We start from the raw sequence: 17269 nt of genomic DNA, 5'->3' as shown, positions 1-17269 counted from the left end.
ATTAAAATTTACATGGGATTTCCTATGTCCCGCTCGACGATGCAACACCCGGTATGTTTAATTTATGTCAATGATGACAGGTATTGATAATTTCGATTCCAAATATCTCGAGAACCATTACTCGTAGCGATTTTTACCAAGAGACCTTTTTTATGTAAAAAACGTAGTAAATTTATATTTTTTACTCAGTAGTTTTATACAGGTACGGTCGAAAAGTTATTACTCTTCAAACCACTTAAAACATATGTAGGTGGCGCCCTCTACAAGTAGGAGTCATATTGACATCAAAATCAAATTTATCATGTCAAAAAAATCCCCGATACCAATTTTTCATCCAAATATTGACGTTACTTCAGAAATTATTTGGAAAAAATCGAAATAAAAATGAAACTTCTACACCCTGTATCTCCGAAACTAAGCGTTTTAGGACATACATTTATACGAACTTTTTTACTTATTTTTATCTGCAGAATATGCTGGTGAAGTTTCCGGAATACAATTCGGCCCACCCTGTATATGAAAGAGAAACGAATCAATATACATTAATTTATTTTGACCCAGCAGATGCAAGATAAATGTAAACAAATCGATAGTTTATTTACCGTTTAATTTGAGCACAAACTTAAGCAAAAATATTCACGAGACTGACGTGAGACTCATAGATTCGACGATTAAAATTACAAAATATTGATTTTAACCTGTTGAAAAAAAACGTTAAATCTTACTTAATGATATTTAAATATTTTTTTATCAATTATTTCCATGTCGTGTACCTATGTCATTTTAATAAAGGTAATATTTGCTAAAGCCCGAGGCAAGGCAAGTCAAGCCAAGCCAAGCCGTCTTACTTTAGTCAACTCTAACGTTGAGTAAATAATTCAGGAACACGTTTGACATCTTTTTATATCACATATTTATATTCATCTGCTTATAACTACAAGATCTTTGCCTTAAAATATGGTTGAAAAATATCTGAATTTCTTTCTTTCTTGTGTTATAACTTATCATACAGTTTTAGCGCTTTAACAAAATCCAGTATCTGAGACGGTTTTAAAGAGGTTAGTTCTCCATCTCCGATATTAGTCGTACCAAAGTTTATGGCAAGAATGGGTGTCGTCTCGACATACTCAGTGATGATGAGGTGTTCTGGTGTTTCCCCATTTTCTCCACAGAATATGCATTCGCAGTTGATTCTTAGCGTTAATCTACTGAGGTGTTCATTGAGGACACAGTGTCAATCCGAAGATTGTTCTTACTTAAATCACAGCTTAAATCATGGAAAACTACTCTATAGGCATTCTTTGACCAATACTTATAATGGTTACCAACGAAATTATGGTTCAAATAGTAATAACTAATAGTAATATTTTTTTATAATAATTCTTGTAAAATATTTCCCAGAGTAATATAAGAATAATCTTAAAGTCTGGATGAAATGCTGGTACTGATAACATGTTCCATCAAAGTTTGAAGCCATTGATGGCTTCTTGTAAACTCTCTGGTATTATAACCTTTAATTATTTTATTTGTAACTATATTGTCATTATTTTTATCGAAAAATTAGTTAAAAATTGAAACAAATAACATAGTATCAGCTGTTTAGGTTCTCCCTCAACAGAAGTTGTTGCTTTTCCATCTCACTTTAATAGAGTAATGTTGCAATTGAGTACAAACTAATGACTGTTCATTTTGTAATGTAACAACCCAAATTCGTCAACAAAGTTGACGAGGTAATATTTTGGCCAGCTGTACAACAAGAAATTTAAAAGAAAGAAAAGAACCTACGTAGTGTTAAATATTTTTTTATTGTGATTACCTCGGATGCGCCTGGACAGAAGCAATATTTTGGGAAATTTGAGGAGAATAGGTTATGTAAATGAAACGCTAAATTTGTAAATAGCCCTACTTGTTTTATTAAATGAAATGAAAGGAGTGCCGTACTCTGCCTGGAATTTACATGTAAAAGAGTACGGCAGAGAAAACCATGATCACAATTCCAGAGAATCCAACTATGCTGTTCTGAACTTAAATAAAGAGAAATAATAATAATATAGAAACTGTCCTCATACCTAGGTTTATAGTTTAATACATTGAAAACATGCCACATTTATATCGTTCAAAACTGAAGAGTTTTTTGTTAGTTTTTGACGGGTCCTCACCCGTAGGTAGGCAGTCCCTTGTTGCGGAATCGACGCTAATATATTAAAGTCTTTATTTGTTTTTACTGATTTCTCTATTATAGTATCGTGATTGCTAACTTTTTAAACGACTCTCGTAGGCACTTAACACCAGCATAGCGCTAGTCGGTCTAATAAAAAAAAGTGATTTAATATTTCGTTGTTTTGATTTACTGGCTAGATGCTGTCACAGTTTATTAAGTCACGCTTCCATGTGTATGTCTCGAGCAGCTCGCTGCTAAACCCATTTCGGTAGTACTGTAGAAATTACCTGGGTACTGTTAATCTGTACCAGCACATAAATTTCATTTTCTGCTACGCCGGACACGTGAGAGGTTCTGTCGAAATTTATAGTGATTGTTAGAACCGAATTACACGGGCAGATTGTTTCTGTATTCGCTAGTTTAGATAGGGAAACGCTGTAAGATCCTGATGGTGAAAATGATAGAAGTAAACAGGAATTCTAGAGTGACTTTTTATCATGCACACCTCGTATACAGGGTGGTCCAAATTGTATTCCGGAAACTTCGGCAGAATATTCTGCAGATAAAAATTAGTAAAAAAGTTCGTATAAATGTATGTACTAAAATAAATAAGTACAGTAATTAAAATACCAGCAAAGCCATAAAGGCTCTCATGATATGCAGAAGACTGGCCGGAAATAGATGGGGCTGCTCCTCTAACATTTTGCGCTGGATGTATACCATGATAGTAAGACCCATGATTACTTATGGAGCAGTTGCCTGGTACACAAAACTAGAGCAACGGACGGCAAGGCTAAACCTATGCAAAGTCCAGAGACTAGCATGTGTTTGCATCACAGGAGCCATGAGAACCTGTCCAACAGCAGCAATGGAGGTCATTCTAGATCTAACACCACTGCACATTGTCATTGGTAGATATGCCAATGCGAAATGATTAGAATGGTCACTAACGGAATTAGTACTGGGAGAATTGTCAGATCAGGGGCTTGGAACACCCTCAAAAAGGAAGTACCACTCCTGCAACTCCCAGTGGACGATATGCCAAGAACGTACAACTTTGACAAACATGTCAATGTAGTATTGAGCAATAAGAAGGATTGGAAGAGCGAAACGCTTGCCCATCAGTTAAAAGACCATACCATAACTTGGTATACTGATGCTTCCAAATCCAATACGGGAACAGGGATCGGAGTGTTTGGGCCGAGAGCTAATTACTCCGAACCAATGGGCCCTAGTATCCTACAGGCAGAAATCTACGCTATCGAGAGATGCGTACAACTTATCTTAGATAGGAACTATCGGACACAAGAAATAGCCATCTTATCTGATAGTCAAGCAGCGTTAAAGGCGATCAACTCAGTATCAATCGATTCGAAATTGGTCAAAGAATGCTTAGAGAAGCTGAATAAATTAGGCAAAGAAAACAAAGTCCTCCTACACTGGGTGCCTGCTCACCAAGGGATAGAAGGCAATGAAAAGCAAATAATCTAGCTAGGAAAGGAGCGAACACTCCACTAACTGGACCAGAACCGTTCTGCTTTCCAAGTGGTAACCAACTCAAGGCGGAACTCAAGAACTTGGAAGATTCCATCCGCAACCTGGAATGGAAATCTTGCAATGGTCTAGGACACTCGAAGAAGTTTCTGAGGGCTTATGATCAAGAAAAATCAGAGATCTTCCTGGGTCTGAGTAAGAACAATCTTCGGATTGTCACGGGGTTTTTAACAGGACACTGTCTCCTCAATGAACACCTCAGTAGATTGAAACTAAGAAGAAACGGCGAATGCAGGTTCTGTGGGGAAGATGGTGAAACACCAGTACACCTCATCACTGAGTGCGCCGAGACGACAACCATTCGTGCCATGAATTTTGGTACGACTGATATTGGAGATGGAGAACTACCCTCTATAAAACCGTCCCAGATACTGGCTTTTGTCAAAGCCCTGGGACTGTATGATGAGTTATGACTCAAGAAAGGGGGACACAATGGATCTGTAAGGTCGAAGTGATTACCCCCCCTCCCACTCATTCTAAATTCTAAAAAAATTCTAAAATGTACTAAAATGCTTAGTTTCGGAGATACAGGGTGTACCTAGAACTTTCATTTTTATTTCGATTTTTTCGAAGTAAAATTAATTCTTTGTGGTGTGTATGTGATATTTTGTGACTATATTTGTTTGACAATTTTGTTTATAATGGGCGTTGTTTACTGCTGTGTTCCCGGCTGTTTAGGCAATACGGAGGCTGATATGGGTCTTAGCTTCTTTTCATTCCCATTGGGTCCAAAAAGATACACAAATATTTTTTATCTACACAATAAGGAATGTTTCCTCTAGAATTTTAGACAATCTAGTAAGATTTTTTAGAAATTCTAATGTTTTTGACAGTAATGATATTTGTTGACTATTTCCATTCTAAATATCTTCAGAACGGTTGCTCCTAGCGATTTTTGCCAAGAGACATTTTTTACGTAAAAGTTACGGAAATGTATAATTTTTTACTCATTATTTATATACAGACACGGACGAAAAGTTATTACTCTTCAAAACTGTTAAAACACATGTAGGTGGCACCCTCTACAAATAGGAGTCATATTGACATCAAAATCAAATTTCTCACGTCAGAAAACTCCCAGACACCAACTTTTATCCAAATATTGACGGTACTTCAGAAATTATTTGGAAAAATTCGAAATAAAACTGAAACTTCTATACCCTGTATCTCCGAGACTAGGCATTTTAGGGCATACATTTATACGAACTTTTTTACCTATTTTTATCTGCAGAATATGCTGCCAAAGTTTCCGGAATACAGTTCGGACCACCCTGTTTAAATAAAAATAAAAAAAAAAATAAAAAAAAGTAAAAAAAAAATAAAAAAAAAATTTAAAAAAAATAAAAAAAATTAAAAAAAATAAAAAGAAATCATTTTTTTTGTAAATCATTTCGTACTTAATTTATTTTTAAGTTATCTTTTTCAATAAAATTTCAATTCTATTTTGAATTTCTTGTTATTAGCAAGCAATTTTATAATGTTTTTCTTTTCTTTTTGTTTCAGATACATTCATCGTTCTGCAACAACTTCCAAGTATAGGTAAATAATTTAAATAAATATGCAATTTCTACACACTGATAAGTTAATTATTCGCGAAGGTGAATTAAGACCAAACTGGTTCAAGATCAATAAAATATTCGTAGTGGCAAGTCCAATCGTAACCGGCTAGATTTTCCCATCGCTATTTTGCTTTTCGCCTTTTTTGCATCGCGGACAAATCAGCTTTCTAAATTTTATTAATTGATACAAATCTGTTATTTATCGAATGCTAAATACGTTTTTCTTATGTGGTTCTTATGGGAAAAAAATCTGATCGATGGAATTTCGATGATACCTTTTTATATACAGGGTGTTTCAAAAAACATGTGCCATTTTTCGTGGGGAGATTTTCGGCCATGAAAGAGAGTTTTGTCTTATCTGTTTTATATTATCTGTTTTTGAACGACCACAAAGCCATACAGAATAAATAAATATATTCTTTACCCAACACATTTCAAAGAATAAGTAAACAAATCAGAATATTATGTAAATTCACCAGATAAACAAATAATATTCTTGTCGCACATCTAGAGTACATACAGAGATGAGGAAAGAGCAATACATAATATGCGATGTTGACATAGCATATTAGCACATTAGCAAATAGGAATATTAAATTTGCAAGGTTGACTCTTCTGTGTGTGTAGGTAATAATAATTCATAGATCAAGCATCAAGGATCCACCGCAGAACATGACTATTAGTTTCAGTTGATTGTAGTATATCGTTGAGAAAAAATGCCGAGTTTTGTATTATACATATATAAGTAAATGTCAAAGTGATGTGATATATGAATATATGTGTTATTTTAAAAGTTATTGTGATATGTACAGGTGTGTTTATAGGTGTTGTTAGTGTAAAGTATGGATTGTTTTGTGGATATGTTTTACTCCTTGCCTGTTAGCAGTGAAGTAAGTAGTTTTAGAAAACTTTTTTGTAGAAAAGGAAGGTACCCAGGACATACAAACCAAATTTAGTATAGTACGACTTTTTTTGAAACTTTAGTTTCGGAGATATAAATTTAATCGGACCTTTTAAAAAAAATAATTTTTTTTCAGAAACTATTTGAGACAGAGTTTACCAAAAATGCTTTTTATAACTACTACCGGGTAAATGAATTTCTAGTATAGTATGACTTTTTTTGAAACTTTAGTTTCGGAGATATAAATTTAATCGGACCTTTTAAAAAAAATGATTTTTTTTCAGAAACTATTTGAGTCAGAGTTTACCAAAAACGCTTTTTATAACTACTACTGGGTAAACGAATTTCTATATATGATTATTATATTATTATTATGATTTTAGTATTATTAAAGACGTTTTTTTTCTATGAATATTTCAGAATTAAAAAATCATATATGTGCGTGAATTTTGGGCTTTTAAAATTTATTTTGACAGCACCACATTTGTTTATTTAAAAATGAAAGCTTCGCAGATTTTGCTTTGATTGCATACATATTTAAGTTTTACCTTTTTTTTTGTGAAAAATTTGGATTTGGACGCTGTGAGACTTTTTTTTATACAAGCAAGACAAAACTTTTGTGCGATGGAACATATAAAGTGCATGATTTGTGAAATTTACTGCAAAAATGTAAATATAATGTAGCGTAACAACACATGTTCGTCAACAAAGTTTAACCGGTCTCCACCCGTAGGTACGAAGTCTCTGGTTGCGGAGATCGACGCTAAAGTTGAAGTTCTGTTACCGTTTGTACCGTTTATAATTTTCCAAATTTCTATACCGTTTTACAGAAAATTAAAAAAAAAGCATGAAAATTGAATTTTCCTAAAAGAAGTCCTAAAAATCAGAACGCGTTTTTATTTTTGGTAGATTGTTTTAGTAATTAGTAGTTATTTTCCTGTTTTTCTTAATTTTCTCTAAAACGGTATGGAAATTTGGAAAAGTATAAACAAGCAAAATTTTTTATGAAGAATGCATTTTTCTCAAAATATCAATAATAAAAAAGTTTTTCTTCTTGTAAAGACAATCCGGGGACATACTGTATATAAGTTTCTTAAAACTGCGATTTTTAAGGATTTTTTTATTATAATTAATAAAAGCACATTAATTTAAATCAATCAATATAATTAATTATTAATTTAGGTCGTTTGGCTAATGTAGCGGTTCAAAAAAAAATAAAACAATGTTGCCCATAACCAGCTAAGCATTTCCCGATATGGCCTTGCGAAAAGAATGAAAACTGTGAATTTGCGTACAACAATTAGTTAAAAATTATGTCATTATTGAATTGGAAAAGAACCCAAAAAAATACAGTTACCTACCTGACCCACAGAGTTTACGTCATTTGCATGTGGTAGCCTACATTGAGCCCAATTTGCAAAGCAATTTGCCAAAATGGGGCTACGTGACAAAATTCAGAAAAGTTTTAATTAGGGTTTTAATTAAAAGGAACGCGCCATTTTGACATGATTAGATTATTAAAAAATAATTAGCCTGCTTGTAAATTATTCGGCGACCTTCGATTTCACGCTGGTTTCAGTATATAGAGTGTTTGAAATAATGATTTGTTTTTCTTTAAGACGATTTCTTAAATGTATTTGAAACATTTATTTAGCAAATATTCTACTATGACATTTTTCGCCTTGTAGTCCAAGAAAATAGGCTCTCAAATACGTAAAAACTTAATTTTTTAAATTTAGTAAAAACTTGAATTTTTGATATAAGTTACTTTGAAAGATCTGAAAACGAATTGTGAAAGATTTCTTTAAATTCACCATAAAATGGTATTTTATCGTCGACCGGAAAAAATTAATCCCTTTGTAAATATTATATATTATACTAATATATAAAATCCTTCAGTGACTGACATACCTACTGATTAATCACGATCCTGCTCAAACCACTCAACGTAACATGCTCAATTTTGGCATACAGGTTGATTCTAGGGTGTAGAGGTTCGATAAGAAGGGATTTTTCGAAATTCCAGTTCCAAGAGGGTGAAACCACCCCTCAAATATTACAATATTTTTTTTAAAAAAACGGTCAAGTTTCCGAAAAAAAAAACGCTTAAACACGTATATTTTATTTTGTTTCTTTTACATATTTTAAGATTTTTTAAAAATGTATACAGAGTGTTTTGAAAAATCTGGTCATTGATTAATCACGATCCTGCTTAAAGCGCTTGACGTAAAAAGCTGATTTTTGGAAAGCGGATTGACTTTAGGGTGTAAAGGTTTCTTGCTTTGTTTTATCATCACCATTACAAAGGATTAATTCGACGCGAACCAAGTCGCGGGTACACGCTAGTAAATTGAATAAAAATGTTAAATATATGAATTTTTCAGTAACTTTTTTTTTAAATTCCTACTAGCATCCTCTAGCCACCCTATCTTGGTTAATTTTGATTTGAGCAAAAAAGTATAGAGGTCATTTTTATGTACAGGGTTGTTCACCACATACGACACGGAGTATTGTAACTAAACGATGAGATTTTTACAAATTGTAAGTTTGGGGTTCGTTGAAGGACTATTAGAGCTACAATTTAAAAATATTTTTACAAGATACAGAGTGTCCCAAATAAATAAAAAATATCAAATTTTTATTTTTTTAAATGGAACACCCTGTATATTATTACATTTTTAGTTTCTATGATTAAAATAAAGGTAAATTCGATTAAGGTTTATTACACTTAAACCTTACCGTTTTTGAAATATTTTCAATTTTGTGAAATTGCAGTAAAAATTTTAAAGCTTCATTTCTCCAAGGGTATCAATGTTTTTAATACTAAATATTTAATGAAGTTTATTTATTGATCAGTTATTGTGTTGCAATAATAAAAATAATACTACCTTATACAGAGTGTCTAAAAATTTATTTTAAATAATTATTAGCTTCAAACGGCAATAATTTCTTTAATTTAAATGGAATGCCCTGTATATTTTAGGAGAATCAGATGCACAATTAAATTGTCTATCAAATTGTATTATACCATTTTTTACCTATCCCTTCAAGTTTTCGTAGAAAATGCATTTTTTTATAATTTAGACCTCATTTATCAATATATCCATGGAATATTGACATTTTAGATTGTTTTTAAAGCAACAAATGTACAAAATGTACAGACTAGTAATATTATCGTTTTTAGCAAAACGATAATATTACTAGCCCATTTGTATGCAAAAAGAAAACTATTTAAATCTTTATAAAAGAGTATACCATTAATTAAATATAACACCATTATTTGCGCCCATATACTAATTAATTACATACTTAATTGTGTTCGTTATTAAATTATTATAAATAAATGTGGATTTGAGTCAGAAATCAATATAATAATAAGTTATCAAATTAAAGTCTCTGTAGTTATAAATAAGCATTTATTAAAAAATGAAATATCATTTTTAAGGTGTTACTTTTTATCACACTGTCTAATGCCCATACAAAATTCAGTTTTTTAGTATTTGGAGCAATTATTATTAATCAAAGCAAACAGTCAGTTAATGTTGTTTGAATACTGGAATCATATTAACTGATCCTCTTTAACAAATATTTAAACAGTTTTTTTTTATTTTTTAATGAAATAACGAATTATATCGATAATATTAGTATCTGTACTCTTTAAAAATTTGGTACATCTTTAAAAATAATCTAAAATGTCAATAGTCCATGGGTATATTGATAAATAAGTTCTAAATTACAAGAAAATGCATTTTCTACGGAAACTTAAAGAGATAGGTAAAAAATGGTATAATATAATTTGATAGACATATAAATTGTGCATCTGATTCTCGTAAAATATACAGGGTGTTCCATTTAAATTAAACAAGTTATTGCCGTTTGAAGCTAATAATTATTTAAAATAAATTTTTAGACACTCTGTATAAGGTAGTATTATTTTTATTATTGCAACACAATAACTGATCAGTAAATAAACTTCAGTAAATATTTAGTATTAAAAACTTTGAAACCCTTGGAGAAATGAAGCCTTAAAATTTTTACTGCAATTTCACAAAATTGAAAATATTCAAAAACGGTAAGGTTTAAGTATAATAAACCTTAATCAAATTTACCTTTATTTTAATCGTAGAAACTAAAAATGTAATAATATACAGGGTGTTCCATTTAAAAAAATACAACTTTGATATTTTTTACTTATTTGGGACACTCTGTATCTTGTAAAATTATTTTTAAATTGTACCTCTAATAGTCCTTCATCGAACCCAAAACAATTTGTAAAAATCTCATCGTTTAGCTACAATACTCCGTGTCGTATGTGGTGAACAACCCTGTATAATTGGACGTTCTACAACTTTTATTTGAACTTTTTTTTCTAGTTCTTACAGTTTCTCGGAAATTTTGAGAAAATAATTTTATTTTTTTATTTTTTTCTCCGGGGTGAATTTAAAAAAAAAAAGGTTTCACAATTCGTTTTTATATCTTTCAAAGTAACGTATATGAAAAATTCAAGTTTTACCAAAAAATTACGAAGTTTTTGCCTTATTCTTGGACTACTAGTCCAGAAATGTTTTTCTGTGTCATATGATAAAAAAAAACCTTGTTTAATGGGAAATATAATTATTTTGCGAGATTCGTTGCGACTTAACTATGTTATAACTGTGACGGAGTTGGAGAAACAAAGTCTTCGGGCGTGCGCTGGTTCTTGTAACTGTACATCTTCTTCGTGATTCGAAATTATGGCTAAATCGTTTCCTTAATACGAGCGGACGGCCGTTATATTAGCGGCGACATCATCGGATCTCCGCTCATAATTTTATAAATATCGTCTCTCCGGCCTCACGAGAGAACCGTTTCGTTCGGCCATTGTTATCTCTAATTCAAAAGACGATCCGCGAATCATGACAAAGTCTTTTCCAACCACGTTTTGCAATTTTTTTTGTCAGTTCTAAATCGAGACAGATTTTTTTGTTAGAAACTGTATAGAAGGATATCAACAACTAAACATATAGTAAGGGCTACTAAAATTTTGTAAATAAGATTGATTAAAGTGTAGCTTGCCCAAAAAGGCCGCTTTTTTCTTCCTTATCTTCTTTATTAGTTTAAATATTTGTTAATAATTCTCACAAGAACTCTAAAACAAATTTGGCGTCTTAATTTTTTAGAGGCCGCCGCCATTCTCCCTCTAGCGCACGTTTCCCGAACTCCCCTCTTCTTTCTTCTTTTCTTTTTACTAGGGCGCGTGACACTAACCTTATTAACTAACTATCATAAATATTGTTACGTTTTTCGTCGGTTCCGTGTGGATAGAAAGTCACAATTTATTTAAACACTATTTATTTTTTTTTATTTTATTTAACACTAATTAACAAAAACAATAACGATAAAAGACTTATAGAACTATTTACAAACGATTTATAACTAAGAATTTATTTTGAATTTTAGCGCGTCAACTGCACTCCTCTATTTATAACTGCCCTCTCTAGGCCACAGCCGCCGGCTTTTATACCGACAGCTAAAGATCTCTAGAATAGTCCATAGATCGTTAGGTGCATAGAGAAGGTTTCGAATGTTCTCGTATGTACTACTCAATTCCAGTGGGACTCGATTCTTCTCGAACGAATGAATCATTACGGTGTCTATCAGGTGGATGACACTTCTTATAGGAGAACTGGCAATGATTGAAAACTTGACTACAAGCGATTTTCTAGGAATCTTCCTTACCGATAAATTATTGACAAGAGTGACAGATAAAGCCTTGACGTTCTTTCAGTATTCCAGTTCATCTCTTTTTCTTTCTAAAGTGTGCGTTGAAAGGAGATAAAAACAATTTTTGGTGACCCATAATTTGTTATTCGAACACCACTTTTCTCCTTGTCGGGTCGTTGACGTTGACTTGTCGCCATTTTATTTCTTTTGTTTACACGCTGCGTTTTGCTTTGCAAATTTACTACATAAATTATTTAGACAAATATAGGTTTTTAATAAAACTCCTCGGACTAACGTGTAGGTAAGTGTTGATAATTTTTTTTTTCATCTTAACATGCTCATTGTCGTTCTCCTGATTTTAGGTGACAGAAAAGGATCATCAAATCAAATTGAATTTTATATTTTCCTTCCTAAATATCAACGAGATGAGCCATCGGAAGAAAGGGACCATAGTACAAAACAGAAAGGTGATCTTTTTTCTTTCCACTTCGGATATTGAAATTATTATATACTGTAGTCGTGTTCGGCATTATGCTCTGAGAAATATAGATAAACAAAGAACAACAGATATAAAGCATCCCAGAGGAAAGAGAGGCAATACCTGTATGTACTCTCTCTGATATTTGTGAAAGTTACAGCAAAGTATTGTTGTAAATGTCATCTTTTTGATCGACCTGAAAACTTCGAGCCTGCTTCGAGCAAAAAGATGACACTTTCAACAATACCCTGACAGATATCAGAGACGATACAGGTTTTTCCTCTCTTTTCCCCTGGAATACTTTTAATTTATTATTCTTTGTTTATCTAGATTTCTCAGAGCACTATGAACGAACTCAGCTTGTATGTTTGAAATTTTACTTTTCTTACAGTTTCTCGGAAAGATAGATAATAAGTTTTTTTCGTCCAGTTGGCTTAAAAATGATGATCGAAGACATTTCCCATATAATTTTACTTTCAAAATTATGATACATCTTTTATTTCTAAGCCATCTATGACGCCATTTTTTTCAGTTTTGTTATAATAATTAATTTTGTCTCTTGATCTACTTGTAACATTATTCTTTTAATTTTATTAATTTATTGTGGTGAAATTAATTTCTGTTGTATATTTGATATTGATATTAAACATATTTTTAAAAAATGGTGTATTTTTTGTGTTTTTGTGTATGTCATAATTAAAAATAAATGAAGAAATATTTTTTTTTATTTTTTTAAACTTCCCGCCATGCGTGACAATTTAGTCCGTAGTTCCTACAAGCGAAATTGGGGGCGCTAGTAGTAGTAGACTTGTCAACAGTGTCAAATTTAAACGTCAATTTCACTTTCCAATATTTAGCAAGGCGCTCGCACTTCTTCTTATCGATGTTAAGGTCATCTGAGGGCATATAGTTAGGTTCATAGGTTAGGTTAGGTCGAGTCCACACGGGTCCGCAACAATATATAAAACAATAAAAGTATATGAACATAATATATGAAAACTGATGAGGTAGTATGCCCAGTACAAAAAATTCCAAAAAAATGGCGCCGGGAGGCACGTATAGCCGCCCATACTAAAATATGTTAATAAAAAGTTGGTAGGCAGTTCTTTTAGTTTCAAAGTAAAGGCATTTTTCCATTTTTTTTTATCTTAAAAACTGCGACTTTGACTGATTTTGATGTTATTACAAATTTTGTTGCAAATATTATTCCTAATCTTAAATAGAAAACCGCGTTTCGCTAGCTACTGTAATTTTGGAGTAACGATTTTTTAAAATTTTTAACCCCCTCCCATACCCCCTTACCAACCCCCCACCCACACCAAAAACTAATGGCCAGATTCTCGGGTGCTACAGTATTTTTGTGCCAAATTTGGTTAAAATCGGTTTAGCGGTTTTTGAGTTATCGTGTTATAGACGGACAGACAGACACCATGAAAATATTTTGTATTTAGGTCATTTATGACCCAAATAACCCATTTTGAGTGAAATTAAAAAAAACTTTTTTTTTGCCGATCTTAATAGCCTACGATACATATTGGTATGGTCATATTTTCAAGAGTGCCAAACGCCAAGATCATAGATAATAAGTTTTTTTCGAGATATATTTTTTTACACTGTGTCAATTTTTCCCAAACTTCCCACCTTTAATATCTTTCTTGCAGTTAAAAATATGAAAATGCCGGTCAATTCCCGGTTAAGTTTTCCGAAATGTTAGGGAGGTGTTTGAACACAGACTTTATTATTGTTTACAGGAAAATGGACAACGTTTTGAACAACTTATAAATAGTTCTCCAATACAAGGAGACCCATTGCAATAATTTTTGTGTAAACACCAGCCTGAAAACCAAAATCTCAATGCAGGCATGTTTAATTGTTTCAGCAACTTTGAAACGCGATTATTCGGAAACCTCTGGACCAAAAACAACAAAGTTGGACAGCACTGAAAAGAGAATTAAACACCCGTTAAAATGTGTCAATTGACCCCCATTTCCATTTAAGATTGTAAGGGTGACATCTACCCCTCCTAGGGGTTGAAAGAAAAAGGCTAAAAATATTCATTTAAACTGTCTTTCCGATTTTTCATATTTTTAACTGCAAGAAAGACATTAAGGGTGGGAAGTTTTAATATTGACACAGTGTATGGTAACATATCTTAATATTCCTTTTAATTTGGCTTCAATTTATTTATTTAGTTTGCGTTGTTACCCAACAGCACATCATTGATTGTGATCTACAAAAACATCCTAAAACCTACACATTTCTTCGATTGTACGTACGCAAACACACTTTGAGTTGAAAATAGTACTTACACGAGAGCAAGCGAAAGTGTGTGAACAGTTCTTGGCTGATGTTAACAAACAGAGACGCATCTTGGTCAAACGTATATGGAATTAAGTCACTTTCTATACATCTCGATGGGTCTTGAAATATACATGTAGGTAAATTTAGTACATACACGTAATCTTCTCTTTGATATTTAAATTTAAATTTAAGACTTTTATGGGAACAAAAAAATACGGGAAAAAAAAGAAAAAAAATTGAAAATGTTAACATTAAATTTTTAAAAAATTGTGTATTTTCAGAAAAACTTTATTCTCAACCCTTTGTCTTTGTACAACTTTTTTAAGTGGCTAAATCTTTTCCTAGATGGCCTGTATTTTCTCATAATATAAACTTTTTAATAAGACATTTTTGAATTACTTTTAATAACCTATTTCCTCTAAACTAGAATATATAAATGTTTTTATAATTAAGTCATCAAGACATTTACTTAAAATGCTAATCACGACTAGTTATGATGTTCCTAGTTAGCACTTCCTCTATAACAGATCAACATTTTTTTTTGTCAGAGTAGTTTATAATGTATGGATATATAAATTTTAAACATGTCTTGAATGTTCTATGACACTATTAGTTTCTATCTTTTAATATAACTATAAATTGTTATTAGAAATACTTAATAGATCCTTTATGTATATGTATATTTTTACTGATCATTTATTTAAATAAGAATTTGCAAATAGTGTACAGGGTGCCTGGTTATAATGGGAGTTTTTTTACAGTATACTTTTCCAAGGTATTAAAAAATAGTAAATATGTCAATAAATATATAAATTGGCAAAATAAAAAGAACACCTCGACTAATTGATGAGCCACACTTTTATAACAAAAATAATTTACATATCTCCATAGAAAGTGTATCTAAATTTAGAGAAAAACGGTGTATTGTTGCCTTTCAATAAAATTAAGATATTAATAAAATTCTTTTTGATACTTTCATAAAATCCTGGAAAAATAATTTGTAAGCTTTTATCGATTATATTTTATTTTTGAAATTCTTAAATTCTAATTTAAATACAAGTTTTTTGCCTTTTTTAGTAGTATAATATTAAGGAAGCAATATAATGCTGTCCATTGTCCATGAATTTATACGGAATGGACATCACGAACTTCTGTTTTTGACAATTCCCTTTGAAGTTTCAATTGACATATAGGAATTTGATTTTCTATAGTTATTTTATTCTACAATTGCTAATGTTCAGAGGTAGTAACTTTAGAAGGAGTTTCTTGAGTTATAACTCATCATACAGTCTCAGGGCTTTGAGAAAAGCCAGTATCTGAGACGGTTTTACAGAGATTAGTTCTCCATCTCCGATATCAGTCGTACCAAAGTTCTTGGCATGAATGGTTGTCGTCTCAGCAACATCCAGTGATGAGGTATTCTGGTGTTATACTATACAATAATCTACAAAATGTTTAATAACTTTTTGAGCCTCCCCTGTATTATAGCTTTTTAATGAAGACATATATATATTAAAGAAATTGCCAATAAATATATATACAAATACTACCGTTAAAAACCATTCAGCTGTCATATAAATTTACTTAAACTGACACACATTTACAAGCTGAATTGATTCAAATCATTCGGATAAATCTTTGTTATAGTCTGAACACCATTACTGTCAATATTCAGCACCAATTTGAGATAGCGTTCTTTAATTTAAACATTCACATGTATTTTTTTCTGGTTAAACTGATTTAGAAATTTCAACCACTTTCATTGATACCCATCAATCAAGTTTGAACGGTGAACAAAAGAAGCAAAAAAAGGATTTAATGGTAAAATAAGTTGGTATTTTTTATTCGCTTGTCACAATGTTAGCAAAAGGAAATAAACAAGAATTTTTGCTGCGCCTATAAAGAGAGAAAAAATAATATGAACTTGAGAGTCAGTGGTATTAGTGTCAATTATTATAGAATTAGTAGATTAAGTTGGGAGCTTGTCTATTAAAAATTATCACTAGATCAGAGCTAGAGTTCTATGTAATATATTGTATTTTCTTTTCTTTAAAGAATTTAAAATACTTAAAATTAAAAAATCCTGAAGATTCTGTTTGTTAAAATTGATGTGGTACAATAAAAGCAAAGAAACGTCTAAAAATCATCACGTCTTATCTGTGACCCTCGCGCAAAACTAAGGTTCATTTTCCCATGAAGTCACGATCCATATCACGGTGCTCGGCGGGTTCATTACCCCGTCATTTCCCATGTGTATCCGCCGCCAATGTCAGACGAATATAATGGGCAAAAATTCGGAAGATTTTTATCGCAATCCCTCTTTTTTTTCAGTTAATATCTGTGAATTTTCGGATTATAAAAACTATATTAAGATAGAATTACACTGTATTGTTTTTGATGTACGTCTACTGATATGAAATCATCCCAACCAACCAACCATCACTGTTTCAGACACGCAAATCTTTTCTTTGAATGTTTATCACATTCAAACAATGATTCATTATTGAAAATGAAAGGATTTCGGACTTCCATTGTCTTTATTTATTTTTTTTATTTGATTTTTTATTTTGTTTTTTTATTTTTCTTATTTTTGTTTTTATTTATTTTTTTAT

General features: G+C 31.5%; 1 protein-coding gene across 1 annotated transcript in view; it reads left to right on the top strand.

Annotated features, from left to right (window-relative positions):
• The first annotated feature begins 5907 nt into the window (after window positions 1-5907).
• LOC115876269 overlaps window positions 5908-17269 on the top strand; it is a 43185-nt gene continuing 31823 nt past the window's right edge. Inside the window, 1 exon segment of the mRNA XM_030891979.1 lies at window positions 5908-6164. Within this exon segment, the coding sequence (XP_030747839.1) occupies window positions 6117-6164 (48 nt within the window). The 5' untranslated portion in view covers window positions 5908-6116.

The sequence above is a fragment of the Sitophilus oryzae genome, unplaced genomic scaffold, assembly GCF_002938485.1.
Source record: "Sitophilus oryzae breed Bouriz unplaced genomic scaffold, Soryzae_2.0 scaffold_1430_pilon_pilon, whole genome shotgun sequence".
In the NCBI taxonomy this organism is placed as follows: domain Eukaryota; kingdom Metazoa; phylum Arthropoda; class Insecta; order Coleoptera; family Curculionidae; genus Sitophilus; species Sitophilus oryzae.
This window is presented reverse-complemented; position numbering and strand designations above follow the sequence as displayed.